This window comes from Carassius gibelio, chromosome B4 (assembly GCF_023724105.1).
Source record: "Carassius gibelio isolate Cgi1373 ecotype wild population from Czech Republic chromosome B4, carGib1.2-hapl.c, whole genome shotgun sequence".
Lineage (NCBI taxonomy): Eukaryota > Metazoa > Chordata > Actinopteri > Cypriniformes > Cyprinidae > Carassius > Carassius gibelio.
In genome coordinates, this window is record NC_068399.1 from 23794115 (window position 1) to 23820668 (window position 26554).

Here is a 26554-nt window from a genome sequence, read left to right on the forward strand (position 1 = left end):
TCCAGTTTAACATTTTATTTTTAGAAAATTGCAATGTTGATGGTCCATTAACAAAACAACCCTTGGTACATACTGAAAACATTTAAAAAGTGAATTGAGGACAAAGAGGAAAAACACAAACATCAAAATGGGCTGAATACAGTATGAATACAGATAAAAAATGCTAAGCTCTATTCACATTCTTAAAAAAAAAAATAAGTTCCATAATTATGGCACCTGATTTTTTATATGTGAAAAGATTGCTTTTTTTTTAATAGACTATTACATTTTTGTCTGCTCTTCTGATATTGTAATTAGCTACAGATTTGAAGACACATTTGTGTTGCAATTAAATTTAAATAACTGCCTATTTTCATCTTAGTCTTTATTTATTAAATAGTTGTTTTGCTCTGAACAGGGAGATTTTACATCCATTTATTTGTCAATGTATAGATTTTTGTACTGATCTATTTATGTGCATTTTTCAATTTCTCTTCAATATATATAAATAAGAAATTCCTTCAAATTAATTTGGAGATTAAAACCTCAAGGAAATAACATGAGTTTTAGTTTGCTTACTATTAAAATGCATCTCTTTCATTTGAAAAGCCTTTACAGTAACAAACTTTAAGCATCTTAAATCAATTATACTTTGCATATTTTCAGTGTAAAAGAGCCAGTCTATGTAAGTTGTTTTTAAAGTGAGTCTCGTCAAAAGACACACAAGAACTAGTCTGATTTTGGAGAGGTAAAGTCTATAGAGGTAAAGTTGTTTGTTTTGAACCGGGTTCAGTTGAATTTTTCAGGTCAGTTCAGTCACACGGTGTTCTGAAGTGCAGTTTGGCAAATATGTCATGAGCAGTTCTTACTAGATGAGTCAGACGAATCACAAACGCACGGCGTACCGAAGGCATTGGGCACTATGAACAAAAAACCAACTGTGTTAACGTTGTGATGCTAACATTAGCTTACATAATGGCGACAAATGCCAGCTTTGTACAATTCACAAGAAGGCCTTAGGCAATGCAATCTGAACTACATGTATGGTTTAACAGTCAAGGAAAATAACACTATGCCATAGTGTATTTAGTATTCACGTAAGTACTAAAGCAAAAAGGTGCTTTTATAGGGTATCTTTAGCAAAGGCTTAATAAAGAAAAACAAAAAGTCAAGTTTACACGTAACTTGTAGAGTTACGAAAAATCTTGCATAAAGTGGATTTCGGCATCTGCATTCTACACTATTCTGTGTATCCAGTTCATCTGTGTTCATTTCTTTAAAGCAACAGCAAGCTAACTGCTCATGTCGTTTCAAGAACTTAGGGACATTTAATTAAATGAGCTACAGTAGACAGTTTAAATAAAGACTACGAAATTTGGCATCATTTAAACAGCCCTCCCTGTTTTTCAGAAGCAGTTCAAAATAAGAATCCCAGTTAACACCCACAAAGGTTTGACCTCTGACAGTGTGAAAGTGCTGCGTTTCTCTCAAATTACAGTGATGTGCAGCACGACCTCAAGTTGTGTGACGTCTACCGTTTTAATTTCAACATCTGCAAGTTTTTAAAATTATAAAGTGTGAAGTGTCTTTAAAAACATAATGTCAAAAAACATTTGCAAAGAGATGTAAAAACAGTAAATAGAACAAGCTCCGATACATTAAAGCATTTAATATAAAGCACTGAATATCTATGTTTTTATGCATTTTTTTAGTCTACGAGGATACGTGAAGTATGTCATGTATTTTAGTCCCTTTATGGTCATCTTGAGCTAAGGAACAGATTTTTCAGAAGTGTGAATAGAAAACACTCCATAGATCTCACTCCCACATAGTCACAGACACAAACACACTCCCTCTCTTAACATCTGTCCTGGCTTTGGCCCACATGTATCAGGGCTTTTATGTCGGGAAACAGATCCCGCAGCACTCCATGCAGATCTCCAGGCAGTCCGAGGACTCACAGCATGCATCCATAATGCCACAGTCCATGTCACAAGGGCAGTTGCAGTCGTCTCCCAGGTCGTCTGCGCAGCAGCAGCAGCAACAGGCTTCGGACGTGCAGGTGCCGCACGATGCCTGAGTCACCACCATATTGCACAGAGTGAGAAATTCACAAAACAGGCAGGCCAGGATGCAGTGGACACAGCAGTCTGCTCTCAGAGTATTGCAGTGGGCAGAGCAGAAAAAAAACAAAAGAATTGAATAAACATAAAAAAATTTTATTAATTCTTTTTATTTAGTGTTCTACATTTCACACAATGATATTTGCTATGCATTTTGCTGTTGCCAGTGGTGCAAAAACTACAAACTTCACCTTTATAATCAAATTCACAAAAATTTTCCTTAATATTAAATCATTTAAAAGGGTAAATATTTATTTTTTATGTTTTAAAGCAAAATCTTATTACATTTTTTTATATTAGTATTATTATATTATAATATATTAGTATTAGTAATACGGGGTAACAGTATGTGTGTTGTATGTGTGAGAAGGAGGTGAAGACGGTGGTTTAGCAGCGGTGAGAGCAAAAGAGGAATCAGAGAAATTCAAAAGGAATGAATTCCACTTTTGGGTTGATTAGTAGCTTTGTGAATAATGGGGTTATTATCATGCAAAAGCACAGGGTTGGTCACGTAAAGCTGATTAACAGCGTCCAACATTTTCGCCAGCAAATTGGCGTGTTAATGCTGTCGTTTCGCTTATCTCTGATTAACATTTAACCTTCCTCTCAGAGGGCCACCACATTCGATGCCAAATTACTGTTGTTTAAGATGACATGGATACACAGTTTTGCAGGAGCACTAGCCGAGCATCTTTTAGGAAACTAAAAAATTATAAAATAAAAAAAACTAAAAAAAAAAACTAATGTATTTACATAGAGTAACCAGGCAGCCAAGTGGCCTGTTCGTGAATATATATTGTTTTAAAATAACCATCTGTCCAACTGTTAACTGTTTGTATAGGTAAAAAGGGGGTTTTGTCAAAGCGCTTGCCAGCAGTTTGTTGGGATACGTAAATAAATAAAACTATTTACTAGCATTTTCTGTGTTCCGTGTGTTTTTTTTTTTTTTATGTAGAGGACTTAAAGGCTGAAACCTTACCTCTCTCAGTTGAGGTAAATACTCTGATTTACTTTACAATCAGACTGTAGTGTGGTAATATGTACAGGGCATACAAAGTTAATGTGAATTACAGAAAAACCTAACTACAACAAAATGTCAATGTAAAAAGAGAACATTTTTCACTCAAACTAACATTACAGCTTCAATAAGCAGAAAGATGCACACATTGCGCTTCCGCATAAACAGTGCCGTAGAGAATAACAGTGAACCCCTACCAGCCTGGACGTGCCGCTCGGACCTCTAATCAACTGTAGAACCCAAACTGTGGTGCATTGGAGAAATCACAGCGATGTGTTGTGTATCGTTATCAGCCTAAAACCTGAATTTGCATGGCTTTCATCAGTCCGTGGTGAGCTGTCAGAGAGATCGCTGGGTTTGATTGGGCTCTGGTGAGGAGGGGGGGAGAGAGAGAGCAAGGACGATGCCTGAAGACCACTGGATGTTCATGTTTGTTTGATCAAAGTGATTTTTTTTGTAGGCGTTGGAGCTGACCAGCGGTGGTGCTGTGCAGCCTGGACAGTGTTTGAACATGAAACAAGTTTGCATGCAGGCCCACCAAAGGCTTAAAACACCAGCTTTCTGAAAGGTCAAACAGCTGTACTTCTAGATTTCGCCCATGCCAACTTATAGGACAGCCACATCAACCATTTACAAATAAAGTACTTTTATATACGATACATATTAATCAAGAATTGCATGCTTGCTATTTGATTAGTCATGAATTAAATAGTGGTTCCATTTGCGCCATACCGGTGTTATTTTAGTATCCTTGAGATACAATTTTAATTTTTAGATTTGTATGAATTTAAGCATATTAAGTTAAACAAGTGAAAAATGTTGCTTTGGCAACTAGCTGAAATAAAGTTGTTGTTGTTTTTTTGATGTTATTTAAAGTTCAATTTATATCAAGCAATGATAACTTTTTATATAGTTTAAGTTAACTATAATAACCCTGTGCCATTCTATTAAACAAGTATGAAAAATTACCCATGTCCACATCGATTCTTTCACTCTATTTTTCTTGTCTTTTTTTTTATCTAACAATTTCTTTCTAGAAACGGATTTAAAAGCTACAGTACATAATGAATTCCCTTGGATGTATAATTTATCAGCAGCGATTAGTGTGAATCTTAAGGAATGAGAGTCTGTGTAATGTACACAGGAGACAGTCTGCCTTATCTCAGCTGCAAAACCGACACCGGCCCAAAGAGAGGGTTCATGTTTAATGTCAGCCCGAGCGAAGGATGCCCAGAATCCACCAGGCCAAAAACAGCCCCAGCGCCTTGGAGGAAATAGTTCGAGACATCTGGAAAACTCCAAAGGCTAACATCAAAAAGAAAGGCAGCTTGACATAAAACAAGCTGGAAGAGTCACAGGCCGGCGAGCGGTGTGGGAACGTTCAAATGAAGAAAGACTGACTGCTCCATTGGTCGTACATGGCGGCTTTAGAGACCAAATGAGAGGGGGATAAAATAAAATAAAAAAGCAGTTAATTTGCAGTCAATACGGAAGTGAGAGCAGTAAACTTTTTGAAAGAGAGATCCAGATACGCTAGGGAAGCTGCAAAAATGGGAAAACACGGCATTACGATGCACCGCTAATGACCGTGCTAGCTTTCTGCGTACACCCCGCAGCCTTAATTGAATTTGTCAGAGGGATTTTAGACGACTGCGTGCTTACAACACAACACAATCACAAACACACCATCACTCAAGGTCCTAACCCACCCGCAACAGAACAAAAGATCTCTCAATTAGTTGATTTTCTGCTGTTATCGCAGGCGGCGACGGCGGCCAAGAACAGGAGGAATCGCAATCCCCTGAGCAGAGATCTTGCAAAGCTTTATTCTTCAGCTTCCCAGGCTGTTTAGAGGCTAATTTCACAGGCAAACAGATTATGGTAATCCGTGTAAACATTAAAACACAACAGCTTGCTGTTTTCCAGGGGGAAATTACTACTTGAGAGAGAACATATTGATTCAAAACACAGTTCTACAAATAACGCACGCACGCACACAAGCTGTAATGAGACAGACTTATTGAACTGTTCACCCACCCCCCCTCCAATTAAGATGTGAAAACTATGACGCCTTTTAAGATACACATTTCTGTTAAATCAGTGGGAAGATGATAACGATGCTACACACACCTCGCAGTAGGCTCCTACTCGCAAATCAGTGATACATTTTTTTGAAAACTTTCCAGTCTTGGAAATTTTTCACATAGTTTCCTGCCTGCTCACACACACAGGATCATGTGTCCCCCAGTAAGTGTGTGTGCCTAAGGTTACTTTTATAATAAATGCATTTTAATATTAAAGTAAACAAACATTTAAAAATATAGAAACAAATTGATGTTTCAACCTGCATGTAAGCCTGTATTAGTCAAATTATTTTTAGAAATACAAATCAAGTACAGTCCAATGAACATAGTACAAGAAAATCTTCTCTTAATAAAACCAACTACTGTAGCAAAAGAAACATCAACAACGTACTATGCATAGAGCATAGACGGTTATAAATAAGTGAATAAACTAACTAAATTCATTTAAAATTAAAAAAAGAACTTCTTTTTTCCTGGACTTTTCCTGAACTTCCAGAAACACATCAGCAGGAAAAAGTCACACTCGTCAAGCTATTTTATATTTTTAAATGCTTTTGGGTTAAGTACAGTCACTGTTGGCATCCCGAGCCATTCAGAATGATGATTCCCAAATTATCTCTTCTAATTCAGATGAATGCTAGGTGGCATTGAATGAAACATAGAAAACATACAAAGTGCTTTACAGAAAATCCAAAGTGCTCAGCAAGTGCAAGACTTTGCTTGATTTAAACGGGTTATGGTATCAGACAGGCATGATTGAACATCACGCAGTAAAGAAACCGCAATACATGAGCCAGAAAAGCTTCGCTGGTACACAGGAGCAAGGCTGAGAGCCGGTCTTAATGAGAGGATACTGTGAGAGAAGGTAGCGTCAGCCCCTGCTGAGGTGGGGTTGACACATGGCAGACCGCCCGCTCTCCGAAGTCTTGTTAAAAGGTCACACCTTGGTGACCATTACTAATGCACCAGCGATCTCCTTCATTACTGCCCTCTTCTTACCATCACACCTGACAATGTGCAAGCTGCTTTTTTCAGCTCGGCCTACTGTTTTTCCTTCCCATTTGTAAGACAATACAACACCACAGAAATAAAGAGATCAATCTAGTTGGAGTTATGAAGGATTAGATAAAGCAGTGCATTTATGGGAAACAGAACAGAAAAGTCACATATTAGTTGCGGTTAGACGAAGGGAGGGGAAGACCAGGATAAGAAATCTGCAAGCACATAAAGTTTGTGTGCGAGTGTATGTTTGCGTGTAGAATATCACATACCCTCTGGAGTTGAGCCGGGTTTATGGGAACCCGTAGAGCTGCTTTTGCTCCTTCTGCTGCTGTCGCTGTGGACCGACAGACTAGAGCGAAGCTTTCTCTGCATGCGGTGCGAGACAGGTGACGGGTGCTTCCTGGACTCAGATGTGGGACCGGCAGAGGGTGGCTGTGTGACCCCGCGGGGTGTGCCGTGGCCGTTACCTAGCACTGTGTGCAGACCGTTCTGCTGTCTGGCAGCCTCTCCGTCGATGCCATGTTGCAGCGATGTTGCTGGTTGGGGCAGAGGCTGAGGTTGAGCTAAAGAGAAAGAGACAGATTTTTTTGTAATCATCGGTTTGGACCAGAGAGACTTCACAGCTGGATTGGTAATATGGTGTTTTGGCTGAATTACTGGCCTTTTATAGCTTTTATTGCAATATTAAACAAATAAAACAAGAAAATAACTTTATGGCGAAACTTGAATGACAACTTCAAAATAAATTTCAAGTAAAAAAAAAAACAAACCCATGATTTTTTTTTTATTTAGCAAAAATTCACCAAAATGTTAATCACAAACTTTACACAGAGGATTCATATGTTCCATCATGCCCTGTAGAAAACTGAAATAAGGACTCTGTCTCCCATTCCAATTGCACTTAATCCCAGTTTATTAATGAGCTAATTATAATTAATATAATTTAGTAATTTCAAGGGAAAACGCAACAGTGCTTGATTGTATTTTTATTTATTTTTATATAAAAATAACAGTTCTAAATTCCCAATCCTAGCACTATGAGCTCCATAACCTAAATACGCACTTCCATAAAACCAGGTGCTATCAGTCCTCGTACATGTGACACACATGACAAGGTCGGATTCTGAACTGAGAGGCTCTATCTGATGCAACAGTAGCCATGGCAAAGTGAGGACCTTTAGTGACACTAGTGTGTGTTCAGCTCTGCTGGGAGTCTTCTGCGTTCTCCTTCAGGATACGTACATCATGTTTATTGAGCTTCTTTGAATTATTCAACATTTTCCCTTATTTCTTTTTTTTTTTTTTACTTTATTCTGGCTTTTATGCAATGATCTTTGCATTTCGTGTGGTGTGTTTTAAGGCAGCGACAACTGAAATTCTCCGAGCATGTGAAATGAGTTTTCTCTTAATTACTTTTTTCTTTTGATGGGAGGTCCACACTGACTGTGCTATTATTGTTAACAAGAGAAGAAATCCAGCCCACCTCTTTATAACAACATATCATCCTGGGAAGACGCTGAGGGGAATGTAAAATAACACAATTAAAAACAGCCCATGGCAGCCTCATCAGCCACCTGTCTATCTGCATGTACACTACAGCTAGCAAACAGAAGCGATAACACTTTCAAACACATGTAGAGAACCAAAAGGATACTCTATTGGCTATCAAGAGGCTTCATTTGTTTAATTATGATTCAATTAATTTTTGTATATTTAATAATCACTATACAAAGTGTGGAGCAATGGTCACCAAAACTCAAGACTAGATGGGTGTTGGTCAGTGTTGTTATTGTTAACTAAAACTATTTAAAAATGTTTTAGTTAATTTGCTAATAAAAACACAATAAATATTAGATCAAATATTTAATTCAATATTTGAATTTTTTTACATAAAAATGAGCTTTTAAAATAATTTTTCAAAAAATATTTATATTATTTAAATGTATTCAAATTTAAATCAACTTCAAATTATTATATTTCAGTAAGTAAAGAAAAACTTTTTTTTTGGCTATTGCTTAAAAGTGTTACTTATTTTCAATTTTATATTTGTATTAAAACTAAATCTGAATTTAATATACACTAGTCAAAATTTGAATTGGAACAAAACCTTTCATCAAAGTTGCCTAAAACCTAAAACAAAATGTGTTCTGGTCTTAGGACAACTTTGATGAACTTTTCTGATCCACTACAAATGTTGACTACTATATATTATATATAGCCGTACATACACACATTTCACTTACCGACCGATGTTGTCCAACAAAACAATGTTAAGCTATGTTGATTACTCCATTACAGTCAGTGTTATCATAAAACTAGACTTGTAGTTTTAAAATATACTTTTATTGTCCAACTACATATATTTCAACAAAGTGTATATTTTAGTCAGAATTATTGCGCTCCTAACATCCTGAGCTCTGTCTGTATGGCGCGCAAGAGCGGCAGTGCTTGTTCACTAAAGACTGTGAAGTTTAGCAGAGAATCCCAAAGCAGGAGGTTCATACACTTCTGACAGAAAAAATATAAATATTTTCATGGCTTTCTTACATTTACAGATGGGGAATATACCAGTGACAGCACATCTCAAACACATTAAACAGCACAAGCAGCCTAGTGTCAGCGGCACAAGCAGCCCTTCTGTCAGAGCATATAATGGGCCGAGCTGCTTAAACTAATATGCGAAACGCAACCATAAACTATATCTTAGCAGTTTTTAAAGGCCTTAATATGAAGCTTGTCACATGTTTAGAACAAATTGGATTATGCACTTTCTCCACAGCACCTCAGTCTTTGTCCTCCGCTATATCTTCAGACATTCTTGTATCAAACTACTGTGTATTGATATATATGGTATTGTCTGATATCGAATCCCTTATAAAGAAAATATCTATATATCATACAAACTCAATATACTGCCCAGCCCTAGTTCAGGGTCACAAATGGTCTTTTCTCCAAGAACATTTTTAATCAAGCTTTTTTAAGTTAAAGGGGTCATATGATGCTTTTTAAATATCGTTATTTTGTGTATTTGTGTAACAGAATATGTTGATATGCTTTAATGAAAACAAAAAACACATTTTACTGTACATTACAGTAGGTCCTCTATGCCCCGCCTCTCTCAAACACATCGTTTTCTACAAAGTCCCCTCCTTCCGACAAGCACAGTCTGCTCTGATTGGCCAACTGACCCAGTGCATTGCAATTGGGCGAACACCACAAGCACTCATCGGAAATGTTACCCGCCTTTCCATAATCGTGAGCTTCACCTTTAAAAGTAATTGTAAAGACAGTTAATAATGTCTTTAATTTTACCATCAGTTCAAACCCCAAAGGGGAACAGAGTCGCGTGACAGACGCAATCATGAAGCCCATAAGTGTTTTCAGTACACAAGCCACGGACGGTTAAAACAGCTGACTCCACTGTTTGACCATCTCTCTCGCGCTCTCTCTCACTCACACTCACACACACAACTCAAAGGAAAAATTAAAAATCCCATCATATGACCCCTTTAAAAAAAAAAAAAAGAAAGAAAAATCATATATATAACGATGAGTAACTTAACGTAATCCCAGGTTCTTTGATAACAGAGTGAGGTGTTTCACTATGGGAATCGCTTTGGGCGTGACCAACTACGGAAGCTCCTATGCCACCACGTCTGTCTTTGACAGACAGGTCGACCTGAGATCAGGCTCCGCCCCCACCTATATTACTCAGGTCGACCCCTACGAAGTCATTAAGAGAGATTTCTTCCCGTTCCTATGCAAGGAGGGAAGTGTTGGTGAAACACCTCACTCTGTTATCAAAGAACCTGGGATTACGTTAAGTAACCCATCGTTCTTTTTCTAACTTCGCTCGGTGTTTCACTATGGGAGATATAGACCACTCCCGGATTGCAACATACGCTATACCAATCATATGGGACTTGACGTGCTGACTCCTAACACTGCATGAGCTAAGGATGGCTCAGACACGTTCAGTCTATAAAATCGCACAAAAGTGTGCGGTGTGGCCCAGCTTGCTGCAGCACAGATCTCCTGGACCGAAACACCTCTGAGTAAGGCCCATGATGTCGCCATGCCCCTAGTTGAGTGGGCCCTTAAGCCCTCGGGAGGTTGGGAACCTCTGCATGCATATGCTAAGGAAATAGCTTCTACAATCCAGTGGGACAGTCGCTGACGTGACAATGGCTTCCCCTTGTGAGGAGTAGCCCATGACACGAACAGTTGGTCATTTTTCCTGAAACCTGCTGTCCTTTCTACGTACACACGAAGTGCTCGTACAGGACACAAGGCATTCAACCTCCCCTCCTCTGGAGAAGAGAACGGAGGAGGGTGAAAAGCTGCAAGATCTGTAGTTTGACATCTATATGACGAATCCACTACTTTAGGTACGAACGCCGGGTTAGGGCGAAAGGAAACCCTTGTAAACCCTGCAGAAAACTGCAGACAAGATGGGCTGACCGACAGTGCCTGTAAGTCACTCACCCTCTTAGCTGACACCAGCGCTAACAGTAGTGCTGTCTTGAGCGAGAGAAACTTTAACCCTATAGCTTCCAATGGCTCAAAAGGGTGTTGAGAAAGGGCCTCTAAGACTGTAGACAAATCCCACAATGGGACCATTCGCCTGGCCCCTGGACTCTTACGTCGTGCCCCCTTCATAAATCGACTTATTAAAGGGTGCTGACCTGCTGTCTTGTCACCAAAACCCACATGACAAGCAGATATAGCCGCTAAGTATACCTTTATTGTAGAAAAAGCTTTCCCTTTATCTAGCAGATCCTGCAGGAAACATAAAATGTCCCTCACTGAACATTGAAAAGGGACAATATGAATCCGTCCACACCATTCATCAAAGACTCGCCACTTATTACTATACAGTGAACGAGTGGAAGAGGCTCTTGCACTCTGTATAGTGTGTATGACCGATGGGGGCAGACCTGCTGCACTTAAATTCCACCTTTCACGGGCCAGGCCCAGAGAGCTATCCTGTCTGGGTGAGGATGGTAGATTTCCCCCCCCGCTTGTGACAGGAGGTCCCTCCGGGGAGGGAGGGGCCACGGCTGACCCGACAGTAGTTGAACAATCTCGGCCACCCAAGGTCTGGAAGGCCAACGTGGGGCTATCAGTATCAGCGACAATCCCATTTCCCTCACCCTGGCTAGAGTGGGTGAAATCAGGCTCAGAGGGGGAAATGCATACAGCAGGACATTTGGCCATTGGTGGGCTAAAGCATCCACACCCAATGGTGCATTTCCGTCTGCCAGAGAGAAGTACAGAGGACATTGGGCGTTTTCCTGCGAGGCGAAGAGATCTACGACCGCCTGGCCGTATCTCTGCCATATCTGCTTCACCACCTGGGGATGAAGCTTCCACTCTCCGTACAGGGGATTTCCTCTGGACAACAAGTCTGCCCCCCTGTTCAATATCCCTGGAACATGGGTTGCCCTGATGGATAAAAGACTTATGTCGCACCACACAATCAGCTCTTTTGCCAGCTGGTGCAGCTGAAGAGAGCGTGTGCCTCCCTGTCGGTTGATATAAGCAACCACTGTGGAATTGTCTGTTTTCACTAAAACATGCTGACCCCTGATGAAGCTCAGAAAATGTTTCAGCGCTAGAAACACTGCCAACAATTCCAAGTAATTTATGTGTTTGTGAATTAGCTGAGGGGGCCAAACGCCGTTCACAGTTCTGCCCATTAGAGCCGCTCCCCAGCCCTTTAATGATGCGTCCGTCGTCATAGTGACTCTCGACGACACTGCCCCCAGGGGAATCCCCGATCTGAGGGTCGCGGGGCTTTTCCAACGTCTGAGCGCTCTGACGCACGCATACGTCACTCTCACCTGTCGGTTGAGATGACGCCGAGAACACAGACGCAGATGCGCGACCCAGCGCTGAAAGTCTCTCATTATTAGTAGTCCCAGTCGTACTACAGATATCACTGAAGCCATTAAGCCCAGCATTCGCAGGCACAGTCTGAACGGGACAACTTTCCCCCTCTGAAAACGGGAGAGACATTGAGTGAATGACGCGATCCTCCTCTCTGTCAGAGTGACTCGATAAGAGAGGGAGTTTATACTGAGCCCCAGATATTCTGCGTGCTGAGCTGGCTCTAAGCGGCTCTTTTCCATGTTTATTCTGAATCCCAAGCTGTTGAGATGCAGTAACACCATATCTGCGTCTTTGATTGCTTGCTCTTTCGACGAGGCGCAAATCAGATAATCGTCTATGTACGACAGTATTCTTATCCCCCTGTTTCTCAATGGGAAAAGTGCTGCTTCCACACATTTGCTGAATACTCTTGGTGCTAGACACAGACCAAAGGGCATTGTCTGAAATTCGTAAGCAGTGCCTCGAAAAGCAAACCTGAGATACTTCCTGTGAGACGGGTAAATATCTATGTGAAAATACGCGTCTGACAGATCGATCGTCACAAACCAGTCGTTCTGGCGGATGGATCGACAAAGTGTCTTGTGTGTCAACATTTTGAATGAATATTTCCGTAGGTGCTTGTTTAACACACGGAGATCTAGAATTGGACGCAGAGATATGCTCCCCTTCTTTGGGATCACAAAGTAACGGGAATAAAAGCCCTGACAGCTCACTTCCTTTGGCACTACTCTGATGGCTCGTTTTTCTAAAAGACAGTCTATCTCGGCCGTCAGGACGCGAGCTGACTCTCCCTCGGCCGCTGAGGCTATTATACCATTGAATCTGGGTGGTTTCATGGCAAATTGAAGCCTGTATCCCCGTGAAATCGTGTTTACAACCCACGGATGAGCTGCGCATGCGCGCCAACTGAGTATGCGAGCCGAGAGAGGTCCCCTGTATACTTCCCCAACGCCGGCGCGTTTTGATGACGTCATTACCGTCTCCGCGCTGACCCCTTCTGGAGGTGCGCGCGCTCCCTCCAGCGGAGAGGCTAGGGATACACATCTCAATGTTTGGATTTTTTTGCAATCTATCGCCCTCGGCTGACTGCCTGGCTGCGATAGTGAAACATTTATTGTGTTTAATGAGTTGGGGGAGCACGTCGCCCTCAGCCTGTGGCCTGGATGCGATAATGCATTTTTTATTAAACATTCCCCTGAACTGATGGGCGTTTGAAAACCCAGTGTAAGTGCTTGGTGACACTTGAGAACGTTTTGAACTTGATTGCTTATAGCTGGAGCCCTTACTGAACTGAGAACAACAGGGCTGGACCCCCTCTTTCTCTTTGCGGGCGGAGAGAGAAGTGACGGGGAACATTCGCGTGTCAGGTCGCACGCTTCTTCTTCCGATCCTCGGGGTGGGGTGGGCGGTTTCTCGCCGCCGCGGCCGCAAATGAATGTTTCCCCCCGGGTCCGGAGCCATCAGATCTCGGACGATAGCCCACTTGCTGTCCGCTGGGAGGCGGTCTCACACTCCTAGCTCCCGTCTGCCTTCCTCTCGCCGCAGCGGCTGCTGCAAAACCTTGCCGTGCTGGCTGAGAGGGTGGTCGCGGTGTTTGCTTGCGCGGTAAACAGAGGTTAAAAGCCTCGTCCTCCTGTTTCCTGAGGGTGCTGGTTTCTCTCATTTTCTCGAGAGCTGGTCCGAAAAGGCCCTTAGTTGGGTCGAACGCAGCGTCCATCACCTCAGCTTTTTGAGCGTCGCCTAAACCAGACAGGTTCAGCCATAACGCTCTCTCACCTGAAACGGCCAAGCCCATAACACGGCCACAGCCCTGAACCGCGCCACGAGAAGAGCGGAGAATTAGGTCGTTTACCACACATATCTCGTCCCAGAGAGCTGGGTTCGGCACTCCTGTATCTAATTGTCGCCCCATCTCCTCCAAAATCTCCGCCTGGTACGCTGACAGTAAAGTCACCGCGTTCAGCGAGCACACTGACTGCGCCGCATACTTGTACATCCTCTGATAGATGGACGCGGTCAGGCGCTCCATCTTGTTCGGCAGCGAAATTTGGGAAGAGGCAGAAATAGGTCGACGATATGGATGGAGGTGATAGGCCACTGAAGACTCTATCGCTGGGGGTCCGGCCAGCCCCAGCTCTCCCATTCCTTGGATCTCAAGTTTAGAGCATCCCTTGGTCGGGAGCTTGCTCTTAAAGGGGCTACCCCAATGGCGGGACATCTCCTTCATGCACGCCGGCACGGCGGGTAGGAGTTGTCTCGTTGTGGTTAGAGCAGGCGGTAGCTTTTTCCCGTCATAAAGGTCCCTCTCTGCTCCCTCTGAATCCTGGGCCGCGGGCCACGCTAGGCCCAGTTTTGCCGCGGCTCGCTTGCATACCTCGTGCAGGTTACTGTCTGCCTGCGAGCCAGTGTCAGTCGCGCTAGGAGGTCTAGACTGCTGGACAGGGAAGAGAGAGTTGTCTTCCTCCTCCTCTTCGTCCATGTCCAAGTCGAGGAGGTCAGAGTTAGCATCGCCCTCTGCGTCCTCGTCTCCCGGCTCCTCATCCTCGTGTGCGAGAAGGCCATCGAACAGAGGAGGCATATCCGGGGATTCGGCTTCCATCATCTCAGCCCAGCTCGTCGTAGTAGCTCGCTGATGATCGTTAGCCTTAGTTTTCGCGATGGTTCCAGCCAGACATGGGTCCTGCTGACTAGCCACCGCCACTCTCAGCCTTCTCTCCAAAATTTTAACCGGCAATGACGCACAGTGAACGCACGTTTGTGGGTCCGCAAGCGACGTTTGAGCGTGCTTGGCGCCCATGCACACAATGCACATGGGATGGGGATCCCTGCCCGAGACGGTTGCTCCACATGATGATGGACACGGGCGGGGTGCGGGTTCCTTCTTCGACTCATTCCCTTTGGCTGGGGTAATGACTGTCGACATGACGGCTGGAGAGAGAAAGAGAGATTCGAAGACTCGTCGTAACACGTTAGTCCGATTAATGGTTCACAGGGTAGTTAGCCCTTTTCGCGGCTCGCCCTGACGCGTAAAGCCTATGGTGGCTTGACACCACTGAAAATCCTATCGTCGTGATAACACGCGATAATCTGAACAGAATAGCTCGCCTTGACGCGGACACTATTCGGTGTGACACTCAACACAGTACCAATCCAATCCACTGATGTCGCGTTCGGTAGCGTACTCCAATGACGGCCCGCCAGTTGAACAGTTAAGCGAAATCAGCGAAAAGTTCGGACTTGCTGAGAGAGCTTGTAGTCCCTCACGGGAAGAAAGCGAGAATGACTTCGTAGGGGTCGACCTGAGTAATATAGGTGGGGGCGGAGCCTGATCTCAGGTCGACCTGTCTGTCAAAGACAGACGTGGTGGCATAGGAGCTTCCGTAGTTGGTCACGCCCAAAGCGATTCCCATAGTGAAACACCGAGCGAAGTTAGAAAAAGAACTTGAGTTTCTTAAGATTACATCATGTTGCTCCAAAGGACTGTCCTTATAATAAAAGTTACTGTAAGCTGTTTATTTACACATTTAATTAAAAATTAAATATTGACTTATAATAATGCACTTTTTTTCTTTTTTTTGGAGGTTTTAAAATCCTCAATCCTCAAAAGCTCTTTCATAGTCTAACTGCATGCTTGGTAGCTACCTTACTTACAAATAAAATCAAGTTTTAAAAACATAAATCAACAGCAGTTTTTAACAAGAAATAATCTATTAACTGATATTTGTACATCAGGACAGTCCACCCAGAGAGGTCTGATGTTAAGTGTGCTGCCCTAGGGCACAATGGTGATGGTTTATGGATCCTCTCTTGCAGCATTTGAACCAGACCTGATCTTTAATCACAACATTACATTACCTTCTGCTTCACCAGACAGCCTCAAAAGCGTCCCAGTCAGGAACACGTTGCACATGCATATTGCAACACGTTGCCAGAACAATAGAACAGAGATTGTTGTGGGCATCTGGTGCACACTGATAGGATCGCATGGGCCTGACAAAAGCCCAAAGGCCAATGCAACCCAAAAGAAAAGTTCTCCCTCAATAAAATATAAATGTTGCCTTCAACCCAAGGTATGATAGGTGATAAAAATTGAATACCTGCACTAAGCGTAAAAAACAAGCATTGTATTTCAATCGGTGATTGTACACAAGCTGACAGGTCCCATTAAAACACCATGTTATGGTGCGGAAGGGAGGGAGGGGTGAAAAGAAAACAGTCCAAATTGGTCTTCTAACCGCTCTGCTTCCAACATATCAACAACTGTTGAGAGTGTACATTTGTAGTTGAATAATACATGGTATTCCTCTACACACTCTGTCAAACACATCAGAGCCAAACAGGGGGTGAGTGCTTCTTGACTGTCTAAGCAGCATCCCAATTTGGTCCCCTGGATCTGACAGCCTCAAATATCCTGGGAGCATTTTTAAAAGGCCAGTGTTTGATGGATTCATGAAGAACACACAAATATAATTGCCATTTGTCACCGCACGTTCGGCGTACGCCCCACGCGGGGACGGTGAGCCGGGACGCCCAGGAGAGATGCCGTACCACCATGGAGTCGCTTTCTATGTAAAACTGTGGATAAACACCCCTTTGCCTTGGTGTCACAGAAAATAGCTCCGCTGGAAGAATTCAAAATTGTACCCCAAAGACGTGGAAGCAGAGCATGGCGGACCTCCCAAGAACGAATATGTATGAACATCAACAGCGTGGAGCGGCATAAACAAGACGGTGAAAATTCGGTCAAGCAGGAGCGATGTTAGAAAGGAGGTGAGACAGGGCAGGATGTTCTCTCATTTGTGCTGCTCTCTATGGAGACTGAAAGGTAAAGAGAGAGAGACAGAAAAAAAAAAAAGTAGGTCCCTGTTTTTTTGCGGCTCGAGGCCTTTTAATATTTCATCCTAAGAGTGGAGCTGTTTGCTGTGCCCCATTAGGATGCCCATCAAACGGAACATACATTAATTCACTTGTCAACTCATGTCATCCAGCTAAACAGCCCCCATCCATTTCTTATCATCATCTGCTAATGGCTAACAATCATTACCTGTACAAAAGAGTTCGCCAGCAAAAAAAAAACACAAAGTACTGGTCGACAATGAGAACATGAGGGTAAAAACATCTGAAGATGAAATGGTCAAGTTAGTGGAGATTTCAGCTTAAATGTTTTGATCTTTTGTAGGGTGGTGAAGTTATAACTGAAAACAAGAATAATATGCGATTCTTCCCAGTTTAATCAGGTTTTATTACAAATTATATAATCAGCCGAAAGTCTAAAGCTCTGGTTTTTATAAATATATTTTTTTAATGAAATAAATTAAAATGCTAAAAACTAAAATATTAAAATGATAATTAAAAAATAATTAAATATAAAATTACATTAAACTGACAATATTATTAATATATAAATCCATAATATGTTTATTTTAAAATTAAATGTATATGAAAAGATCAATTCTAATTCTCTAATATCAAATATATATTAAAAAAACATTATTTGAAAAATACTAATAAAAAGATGGAAACATAATCCTTCAGTCTAGGATTTCTGTATTAGAATTTGTTTAGCTCTTGTATATATAAATGCAACACAAATAACTGTTTAATGCTCCATGGGCCCATCTCTCTGATTGAAATGCTAATTTGTAAATGTGCACTGACCTACCAGGAGTTTCCACCATCTCCCAAAACAGCCCGGGGTGGCATTTCTCCTAACAAACACCTATGGCAAGCTTACACCTTTCAATCCAAAGAAATATACTCGCTCAGTAGAAATGATGTCCCCATATTTGGTTGGAGGGAAGGAAAGTAGAATGAATATTATTAAAAAGGGCTGCGACAGAAAAAAAAAAAGAAAAAAAAAAAAAACCTTCAGCATATTAAAAATCGTTTACTCTACTTGACCTTCCAACTCTGTGGCAAGGTCTTACCTCCTGAAAAGAGAAGTAAAATAATTTACATTTTCACTTAGGTGATTTATTGGCCACGCCTGATCCATTTTGTACATAAGATGATTCTAAACCTACCAAATAAAGTGTAAAACGAAAGGTACAAATTGCACAGGTGTCTGGTTCACCCAGAACTTTCCTGATATTGTCTCATGCACAACAGCTATATTTTATATATATATATATATATATATATATATATATATATATATATATATATATATATATATATATATATATATATATATATATATATATATATATAATTATTATTATTTATTTATTTGTGTCCAATTTGTGTCTTTAATACATTTATTTGAGACTACTGTGTGTCTTGATCACAGTAATTGCCCTGTTCTTTGAAGCTGCTCCAAATGTCACATGCCAGAACTACTTTAACTCTATTACGGCACCTCCTCCGGTTTGCTGGCACCCTACAATATCTAATTTCTGAGAGACACCGTAGCTCACATCTTATTTTATACTCATTTCTAGCAGAAGATGAATAGGTAGTCACTATTACTCAGCTTTTTTTGTGCTACAGCACACTTTTAATTCTTTCTGACAATCATTTAAATTTGGCTCTTCGAATGAAACCTGCCGTAGAGAGGTGACACCTGAGAAGGCGTTTAATATTCCAGGGCCACCCTTTTTCGCAGTCATTCACTGTCTGTCCCGCTCTCGCTCGCCTATTCTTTCACTCCATCTCTCTGTAACAATGACAAGCTGAGCCAGGCGCCTGGGATTTACTAATTTCAAATTTAGTAATTTGGCTGCTGATTGAGTGGAAAAAAATAACCCCTTCGGACCTTGTTCTGCTTAATTACATTTTATAAGGCAGTCGGCAACTCCAAAGACAAGGAGAGAGATTGTGAAGGCTTGAGCTTTTCATCAATTATACTTCCATTTCAAATCTGCATTTACACTATGTGGCGTGCTAGCCATCAAAATCATCCAAACCCTCCAGAAATCCCTATGATAGCATGAAACAGGCACAACCTATTTTCAAATGAATACTTATTGACTTTGTGATCTTAAGGAAGTCCTGTATTAAGATGGTTTTGGATTAACCACCCTTGGATTGAACACATTTCACCACACACACACACACACATTACCTATGTAAAGCAACATTTATTTGTTCAAACACAGCCAATGAAATAGACATTGAACTAAAGTGGCAGGGCTTTTTTTTTTTTTTCAAGATGCGTTTTTTAAAATGTTCCCATACATTGATTTATTTGTGGCGGCCCGTCACAATATAAAAACGGACCACCACAAATAGATTTTTCAAAAGGCTTTTACTACGTTGAATAAACATGAGCACTGCACAAAACCGGCATGGGTGTATTTATATCACTATAATGCTCAAGGAAAACAAGTGTCTTTAGAAAATGTTCAATGTCATTTCTATTTCATCTTGCCTGTAATGCCTGATAAAGCAGCGTTTGTGAGCTCAGCACTGCTTTGTGTACAGCTGTTAGTGGAAAACCTTTATCTCTCCCACTCTAAAAGCACCTCCTGCTGGCAGAAAATGAATTTGCCCATCCAAGTCTGTTTTATCCATAGTGATTTGCATTCAAGTTTATATAATCAAATTGAACCCATTACGTAAACATTGATATCGTCTTGCTCTTCTGATTGCACTACAAGAGCTTGTTGTTGTTGCTGCTAAATTAGGCCAAAACCAAAGTTTTCCTACTTTCACCTTGTTTCGAAACACTAAACAACACTCATCTTCCCTTCTATCCGTTTCCATCATGATGGAATGGAAGAATGCCATAAACGCAGAAGTTTTTCACAAACGCGGTTATAAATGCACATCTTGCACGGATTTAGCCGTTTTACACAGCTACCACATTTTCTCGAAAGATCAATTATGACGTGACTCAGACCGAGCCTGAGGGAGCTGCCAAACTTCATACGTTGAAGACTACTCCACCCTCCCTCCTGACGACTGCAAACAAAAACTCCAGCAACACAGATGTGAGGAGGCTGGGGGTGTATTTTCAGTTTCAGTTACATCGGTGACTCAAAGATTCCACCAAATCCACCAAAAAAAAAGGACTTGCATAAGGATCCAGATGCAGCCTGCATCTCTTGGAGGCTGTACAGCATGAGGCCAGACATATAGCGATCCTTACAGAGACACTCCAGGGGCAACTAAATCCAGCTAGGAGAGTTTATTAAAAATATATATCTATCTATGGACAAGGTTCCTTTATTTGCTCAGCTTCAATCTCAGCATTAACTGCACTAATGTGACAGCTGTGGGTCACTGGACTCTGTCTTCGGGGTGCCAATCAAGACCTTAAGCCCAAGAATCAGGCTAAAGGACAGGGGTGCTCGTCTGTTTCTGAGAGGCTTTTTAACGGGAGATGGCCGTATCGATTTTAGCAGTAGCGAGAACGCTGTCTGAATGGAGTTGGTCGGTGGCTCCCCAGTCACCCCCGAGTGATCAGAGGCCTGGCGGAATGACCTAGCAGAGGTGCAGTGAACCTGCAAACATGCAGGGCAGGAGGGGAGCACATCACGAGAGATCACTGTAATAGAAAAGGGGTTTAACCTTAATGTTGAAGCCAAAACCCTGTTAGAGGACCAGTAATCCCTCCTGCTCAACTCTCATAACAAGTGCTTTTCTGCCTGGAAAAGGCAGCGTTGTGTTCTGGTTGCATTCATGCTCTCAAACATGCATCGGTGTACCGTTAATCAAAGCGTGGGCCTCAAATCTACATCTTATTAACAGTCAGACGCCACTTTGCAATCTATTCTTCTTCGCATAGTTCAAACCCCAGTGCAGTTTCCCATAATGTCTACCTTGCGAATGAAAAAACACTGAGCTGATGGTCAATGAGAACAATCAGAAACCTATAGCTCACAGATGTGTAGATCACCTATTCTCTAAGGTAATTTAAATAAATTTTACACACATAAATCTGCAGAGCACCAAAAGAGCTTCGGCAATTGCGAGGACGCTCACTGAAACGCTTGGAATTTTTCCATATGAAATATGTCTACACCAAGACAATGAGGAAATAATTAGCAGAGAGGTAGAATCACAATGGTCATTTTAATCAACCCCTGCGCAAGCATTTCACCCTATTTATTCCAGTTTTGATTCCATGACCCACGGCTAAGTAATCACTTGAAAATTACTCCTCTGTTCTAATGGGCTCTTGCGTCTGAGGAACACGTGGTCTGAAAAATTTGCATCTTGAATCAATCAACTCTTTCCGCCCAAAATGATCGAAATAAAGGCACTCTTCGAAAGTTAATGCAGGTGAAATGCATGTGTACTGTCTTAGAAATATTGGTTTGATTTTGAGAATTAATAGGAAAGCCTAATCATGAAAGTAACCACAAATACCTGATCCTAGACCTAACATACCCCTGAGTGAGATCACAAAATTCCTGCCATAACTGAATGCACAGAATGATATAAATGCTAAAAATGACTGACAATCATGTGAAATATTCAGTGATTAAGCACCTCTTGATCATTACATCAGTCTCTTGAAATTCATTCAGGACAAAACAAGCTTTTCAGTCATTCAGCTAGGAGGCTGCCACATCCCACACACATGAAACTGTGAGAATCTGGATGTGTAATTGTACTGTATTGTCTTTATTGAAGCCCAAAATGACACCGATAGCTCAAGCATCGTCCATTTCTGTTCGCCCATGTAAGTTAACGGACAATGCTGAATAACCGTGCTTCATATTTAGTGAACTCTGCTAGAAAATTAAAGTAAAAATATAAGATAAAATGTTGTAAAGTGGCCAGTCAAGTTGATTTCCTATCGATTCCTGCTCTGGGTTTAAAACATCACATAATACTTCCTAATCAAATTAGTGCACTGCCCTACGACCCTACTCCATCCATACTAGGCCAGACAACCTCATATACATTGTATAGGGTCACATACAGAATCTTGGGTAGATATTCACTTATAATCATTTATTAATAATAACTTTTAAAAGTGAATATATTTTAAAATAATTTATTCCTGTGATGGCACAGTTGCTTATTATTATCAATGTTAAAAAAAGTTCTGCTTAATATATTTGTGGAAACAGTGATACATTTTTTTTAGGTTTCTTTCATACATAGAAACCCCAAAAGAACAATATTCAGTTGAAAAAGAAATATCTTTACCATCACATTTGATCAACTGAATGCATTCTGAAAAGCATTCAAATTATTCATTTCTTTCAAAAAGAAAAACCTTTCTGACCCCAAACCTTTGAAAGTATGTGCATATCACTAGTACAAACTCATCTCAAGAGAGAAAATTAGGACAAAGTCAGCATACTGCAAGAGAGACAGATAAGGAAAAGGAAGAACAAGAGAGAGAGAGAGAGAGAGAGAGAGAGAGAGGAAACAAGGTTGATAGATTAGAAACAGGCTATTTTTGTGTCAAATGTGCATCTTGCAGGGAAGAGTTTTCTATCGAAGTCCACCAGATTTCCACACAACAGGACTGTGGGAAGTAGGTGTGTCAGGACTTTCCCCCTCCAAAAGTGGTGAACATTTTCCAATCACATCCTTTGTTTCAAATCTTTGTTTGCCTAATTATTTCCAACCGTCTCAGTGATGAGTGAGAATTTCCAACACTCCACATCCATCTGACCTCATTTGCATAAAACAATGCCTTGAGTTAGTCAGTTCAACAACTGAGCTGATCCAACTTCAATCTTACATACGGAACAACAACCTCTGAGATGTTATCAAGCTCAACATTTTTAAAGTGCACAAACCCGTATGAGCAGAACAAGAAAAATCCTTATGATGCAACCTTATGCTTCACCAGGTAAGAGAGCACCTATTTCAGTACATTCAAGTTCTCAGCCTTGATTTCCAGATCCAGGCCAAACAAGGCCAAACCACAATGGGATATCCTTGCTCACTAAGCTTCTGAGACTTTGGCAGGAGAACAGCTGAAAGTAACAACTTCAATGCAATAGAAAGACGCTGGTTCAATTTCAGTACATTTTCTTTTAATCAACACAAAACGTCACACAAATTACCAAGACTCAATGCTTATGCACCTATAGCATTATCTTACCAACTAAAATCAGCAAGCAAAAAGGGCTTACATATACATTATTCATTATCGTAATCTCAAATCAAAGCTAACCCCAAAGGCAAAGAATATCAGCACAGCAGTGAATACTGAAATCAATTATCATCACAGTAAACGTTTTAAAATCACATCAGTGTTTTTTTTAGATGTAAGCTTCAGTTTTCAGTGGTGCAGAACTGTAGGAAATGCTGACAAAGGTTGATAATCCATATGAGATTAGAACACAAACTCTTTGAAGTTTGTGACAAAGTACTGACTAGCAACAAGAGAAACATTTTTAATCAGATCAGTTTCATATACGCATCACTGACTGATAAAAAATAAATAAAATAAAGTTCAAAACTAGACATTTCTGATTCAATAAAATTGTTAAAGGGAACTGTTTTTCTGTAGAAATGGCATCTGTTACACTGCTTCAGTTGTATAAAGTGAAAGTTATGATTCATTCTCAGTCAATTGAATACTAAACTTTCGAGCAACATTCACCAAAAAATATGCATAAACAACTCACTGGAGTCTGGCCAAGGATGTCAAGCATGTTTGGATTACACTACTCACACATTTGTTAACACTTACTTCTTACAAGGTCATTATGGGATTGGTTCTCGGTCATGTGATCCTGCCCGTCTGAAGTGGCATCCCCTGGTATCGTAGTTTGGGATTTTTCTGTAGCATCTGAGGATTCATCAGTGCAGCTGTTGCATTTATCTGGACAAAAAAAAAAAAAAAAACATTTTTCTTTAGAAGGTTTTGCTCTACTTCACAGCTGCCTGGAAGCCAAGCATGCAAAAGGCCAATACTGAGGTTCATACTGGCTCGCCTCAGTATCAAGAATAGAAAGACGAGCTCTAATTTGCCAGATAAAACAGATTCCTTTGTTGAACAGTTGCAAAACCATGTGGGCGGATCAGGTAGGCCTGGGCCAGAACTCTGGATCTAATTTTCTCGATTCTGCTCCCGGGTATACGATACCTGCCAAGGTTTTTACAGCCATAAAGAGCGCATTCATCTAAACTGGGAAATGGTTGTGAGCAAAACCTGCCTGATAGGCATACAAAAAGATAGGCAACCTTTAAATGCTGCACTTAAACTTACTCAGCTCTAAGTCCGTAGAGTAAACGAGGCGGTATGCTTCTCCAATTCATTCTATTTGAAGTGGCCTTCAATGTGGCCGCACTCATATGGAGGCAGTAGGCGACCACTCATTTATTTAGTACTGTCAAAGCAGTCCTGTTACACAAACGTGTTTTTCCGTCACTCAACTGCATGCTGGTAATAAAGCATGTGACTCAGCAAACAGAAGTGCGTTTTCACTTTTGGTGAGACTAGAGTGTTTCGTTTTGGGTTTTTTCCTTTCTACAGCCCTCGTTACAGCATATCATGGGACAAGATCAATACAATACAGTAGCTCTAATACAGAGATTGATATCACTTCATCTGGGCTTGAGGCTGATGAATGGAAACCCTTTATTCCAGCCATGACTCCTCAAATGCACATACAGTACCAGCAGCCTCGTGATGCATCGCTGTATTTAGTGATTACAGTTTGAAATAAATTGCTCTATTCTCCAAGCATACACAGTCCCCGGGGAGGGAAATCCAGTCTTAACGGAGAGACTTTGAAGGCCCTACAAAAATCCATTTGTCACCGGAGCCTGTGATTGCTTACTTTGTCCTACTTTGCCATTTTTTGACAGTGCTATAATGATGCTTGGTATAAATAGGATGGTTAACGGTTCAGTGCCTAAGAAAAAAAAAATAAAAAGAAGAGGGGGGCCAAGCTTATTTTACATGTGATAATCTCCCAAGCAACTAGGAAGTTAATTAAAAGCTATAATTGGCAGTGGTTCCTGCTAATAGTTACCAAGGCGCTCCTTCAATCTTTATTGGAAAATAATGAAAACATTATCATGTCTACTGGCGCAACATACATACAGAGAATCTGTTTGCTACTTGCTATTTATGCAAGTCAGTTACTGCAAGTGGGTTCATCAAGAATGGGATACCAGGTAAAGTGAGACAAATAACTGATTTTATGATCAATTATCTTAAAAAATAAAATCAGGAGATAAAACAAATGCAATAATTAGCAATAAGGGTCAAGAAGCAAATGTTTTAATTTGTCTGATGTTATTACAGTGGGCATTGTCATAATGCTCTTTTATATTTCTAAAACAAAAAAACTTTGAAAAAATAAAAAAGGACAAAATAAATAAAAATATAAAAACTGCTCTAATCATGCTTTGTACTATTTAACACACATTTGCTATAAATTCAAAACCACTGTTTGACTTTTGCTGATGATTTCCCAGTTGTAAGTGTAATAAATTGACTAACTGTGTTTAAATACCTGTAACGTTCATTATCACACTAAAGCCATATTAACAATTGTTTGGAGACTGTCATAACATTACATAAAAGGCTTTTGTTAGTTCTTTATATGCATATAATAATATGCATCCATCATTAATCGTCACAGCCCCAATACAAACATACAATTCATCATTCATGTTTCAAAACATGCATTCAATACAATAAAACAATCCGCACTTCCATTATATACATATGAATCAGAATCTCAAAAATTGAGATTTTTCCCGTCTCTCACCTGTTGATTTGGACAGAAGTGGGTTTGTCTCCTCTTGTAGCTGCTTTTTTGGCCCTTCAGGCCCCTCCAGAGGCAAAATAGTCTCCGAGGACATGAGCCAGATGTTTAGATACTAAACACACCCAAAAAAACAACAATCCCCCACGCAATCAGCCCTCAAACCTGTGAGAAAAACAACAAATTATGAATCACTGCGAACCCGATTCACTGCGTTACAGTAAACAAACTCAAATCCAATATCTTTCTTAAGGGGTGAGTGACGTCATACGGCGAAATGTCGTTAAAGTTAGTGGAAAGTTTCGCTTAGGTTTTTGTCTCCACAAACGAAACTCAAAATGCCTCAAACACACTCCTAAACAGCCTAGCAACTTCTTAAGTCAATATTTTGTGTTTGCCAAACGTGTAGCAAATCATTTCGAAGTCTGCTGGTTACCTTTCAAACATGTAAACTCCCAAACGCCATTATTCGCATCCTTTCTTCGGGCAAAACGGAGTCCCGTTAGAAAATGTTTCTTTACTAGTCTGTTTTTACGATTAAAATTCTGTGAAAACTATCTGATTCCTCCCAAAAACAGTACAAAAATCCCTGTCAAGTAGACGCTGAATGATGAGTTTGTGCGCGAGACTCCCGCGCGCTCGAGCTGCTGCTGCTGGAGAAACTTTGAGCTCAAACATTTTCATCACATCCGGATTCCGATGATCACAACCAGCTGCATTCAGATGTTCAAGCTGAGACTGTGAATTGTTCGTGAACTGAGACTGTTTGTTAAAAGACTACGTCTGTCTTACAGACACGCATGTTTGTTTACCTAGCGACCT

At 40.9% G+C, this 26554-nt stretch overlaps 1 protein-coding gene across 2 annotated transcripts; it reads right to left on the bottom strand.

Moving 5' to 3' along the window:
* On the bottom strand, window positions 1-26554 carry LOC127956758 (myoD family inhibitor domain-containing protein). 2 transcript variants are annotated; one of them, XM_052554940.1, is made up of 5 exons: window positions 26169-26543; window positions 25736-25897; window positions 23704-23835; window positions 6476-6769; window positions 1-2129 (listed from the first exon to the last, which is right to left on the bottom strand). In XM_052554940.1, exons 2-5 carry the CDS (start codon window positions 25827-25829, stop codon window positions 1879-1881), a joined length of 771 nt encoding a protein of 256 aa, XP_052410900.1. In that variant the 5' UTR covers window positions 25830-25897; window positions 26169-26543; the 3' UTR covers window positions 1-1878. The 2 variants fall into 2 exon arrangements, with proteins under 2 accessions (XP_052410900.1, XP_052410901.1); XM_052554941.1 differs by lacking the exon at window positions 1-2129 and adding an exon at window positions 5739-6257 and having other exon boundaries at window positions 26169-26554.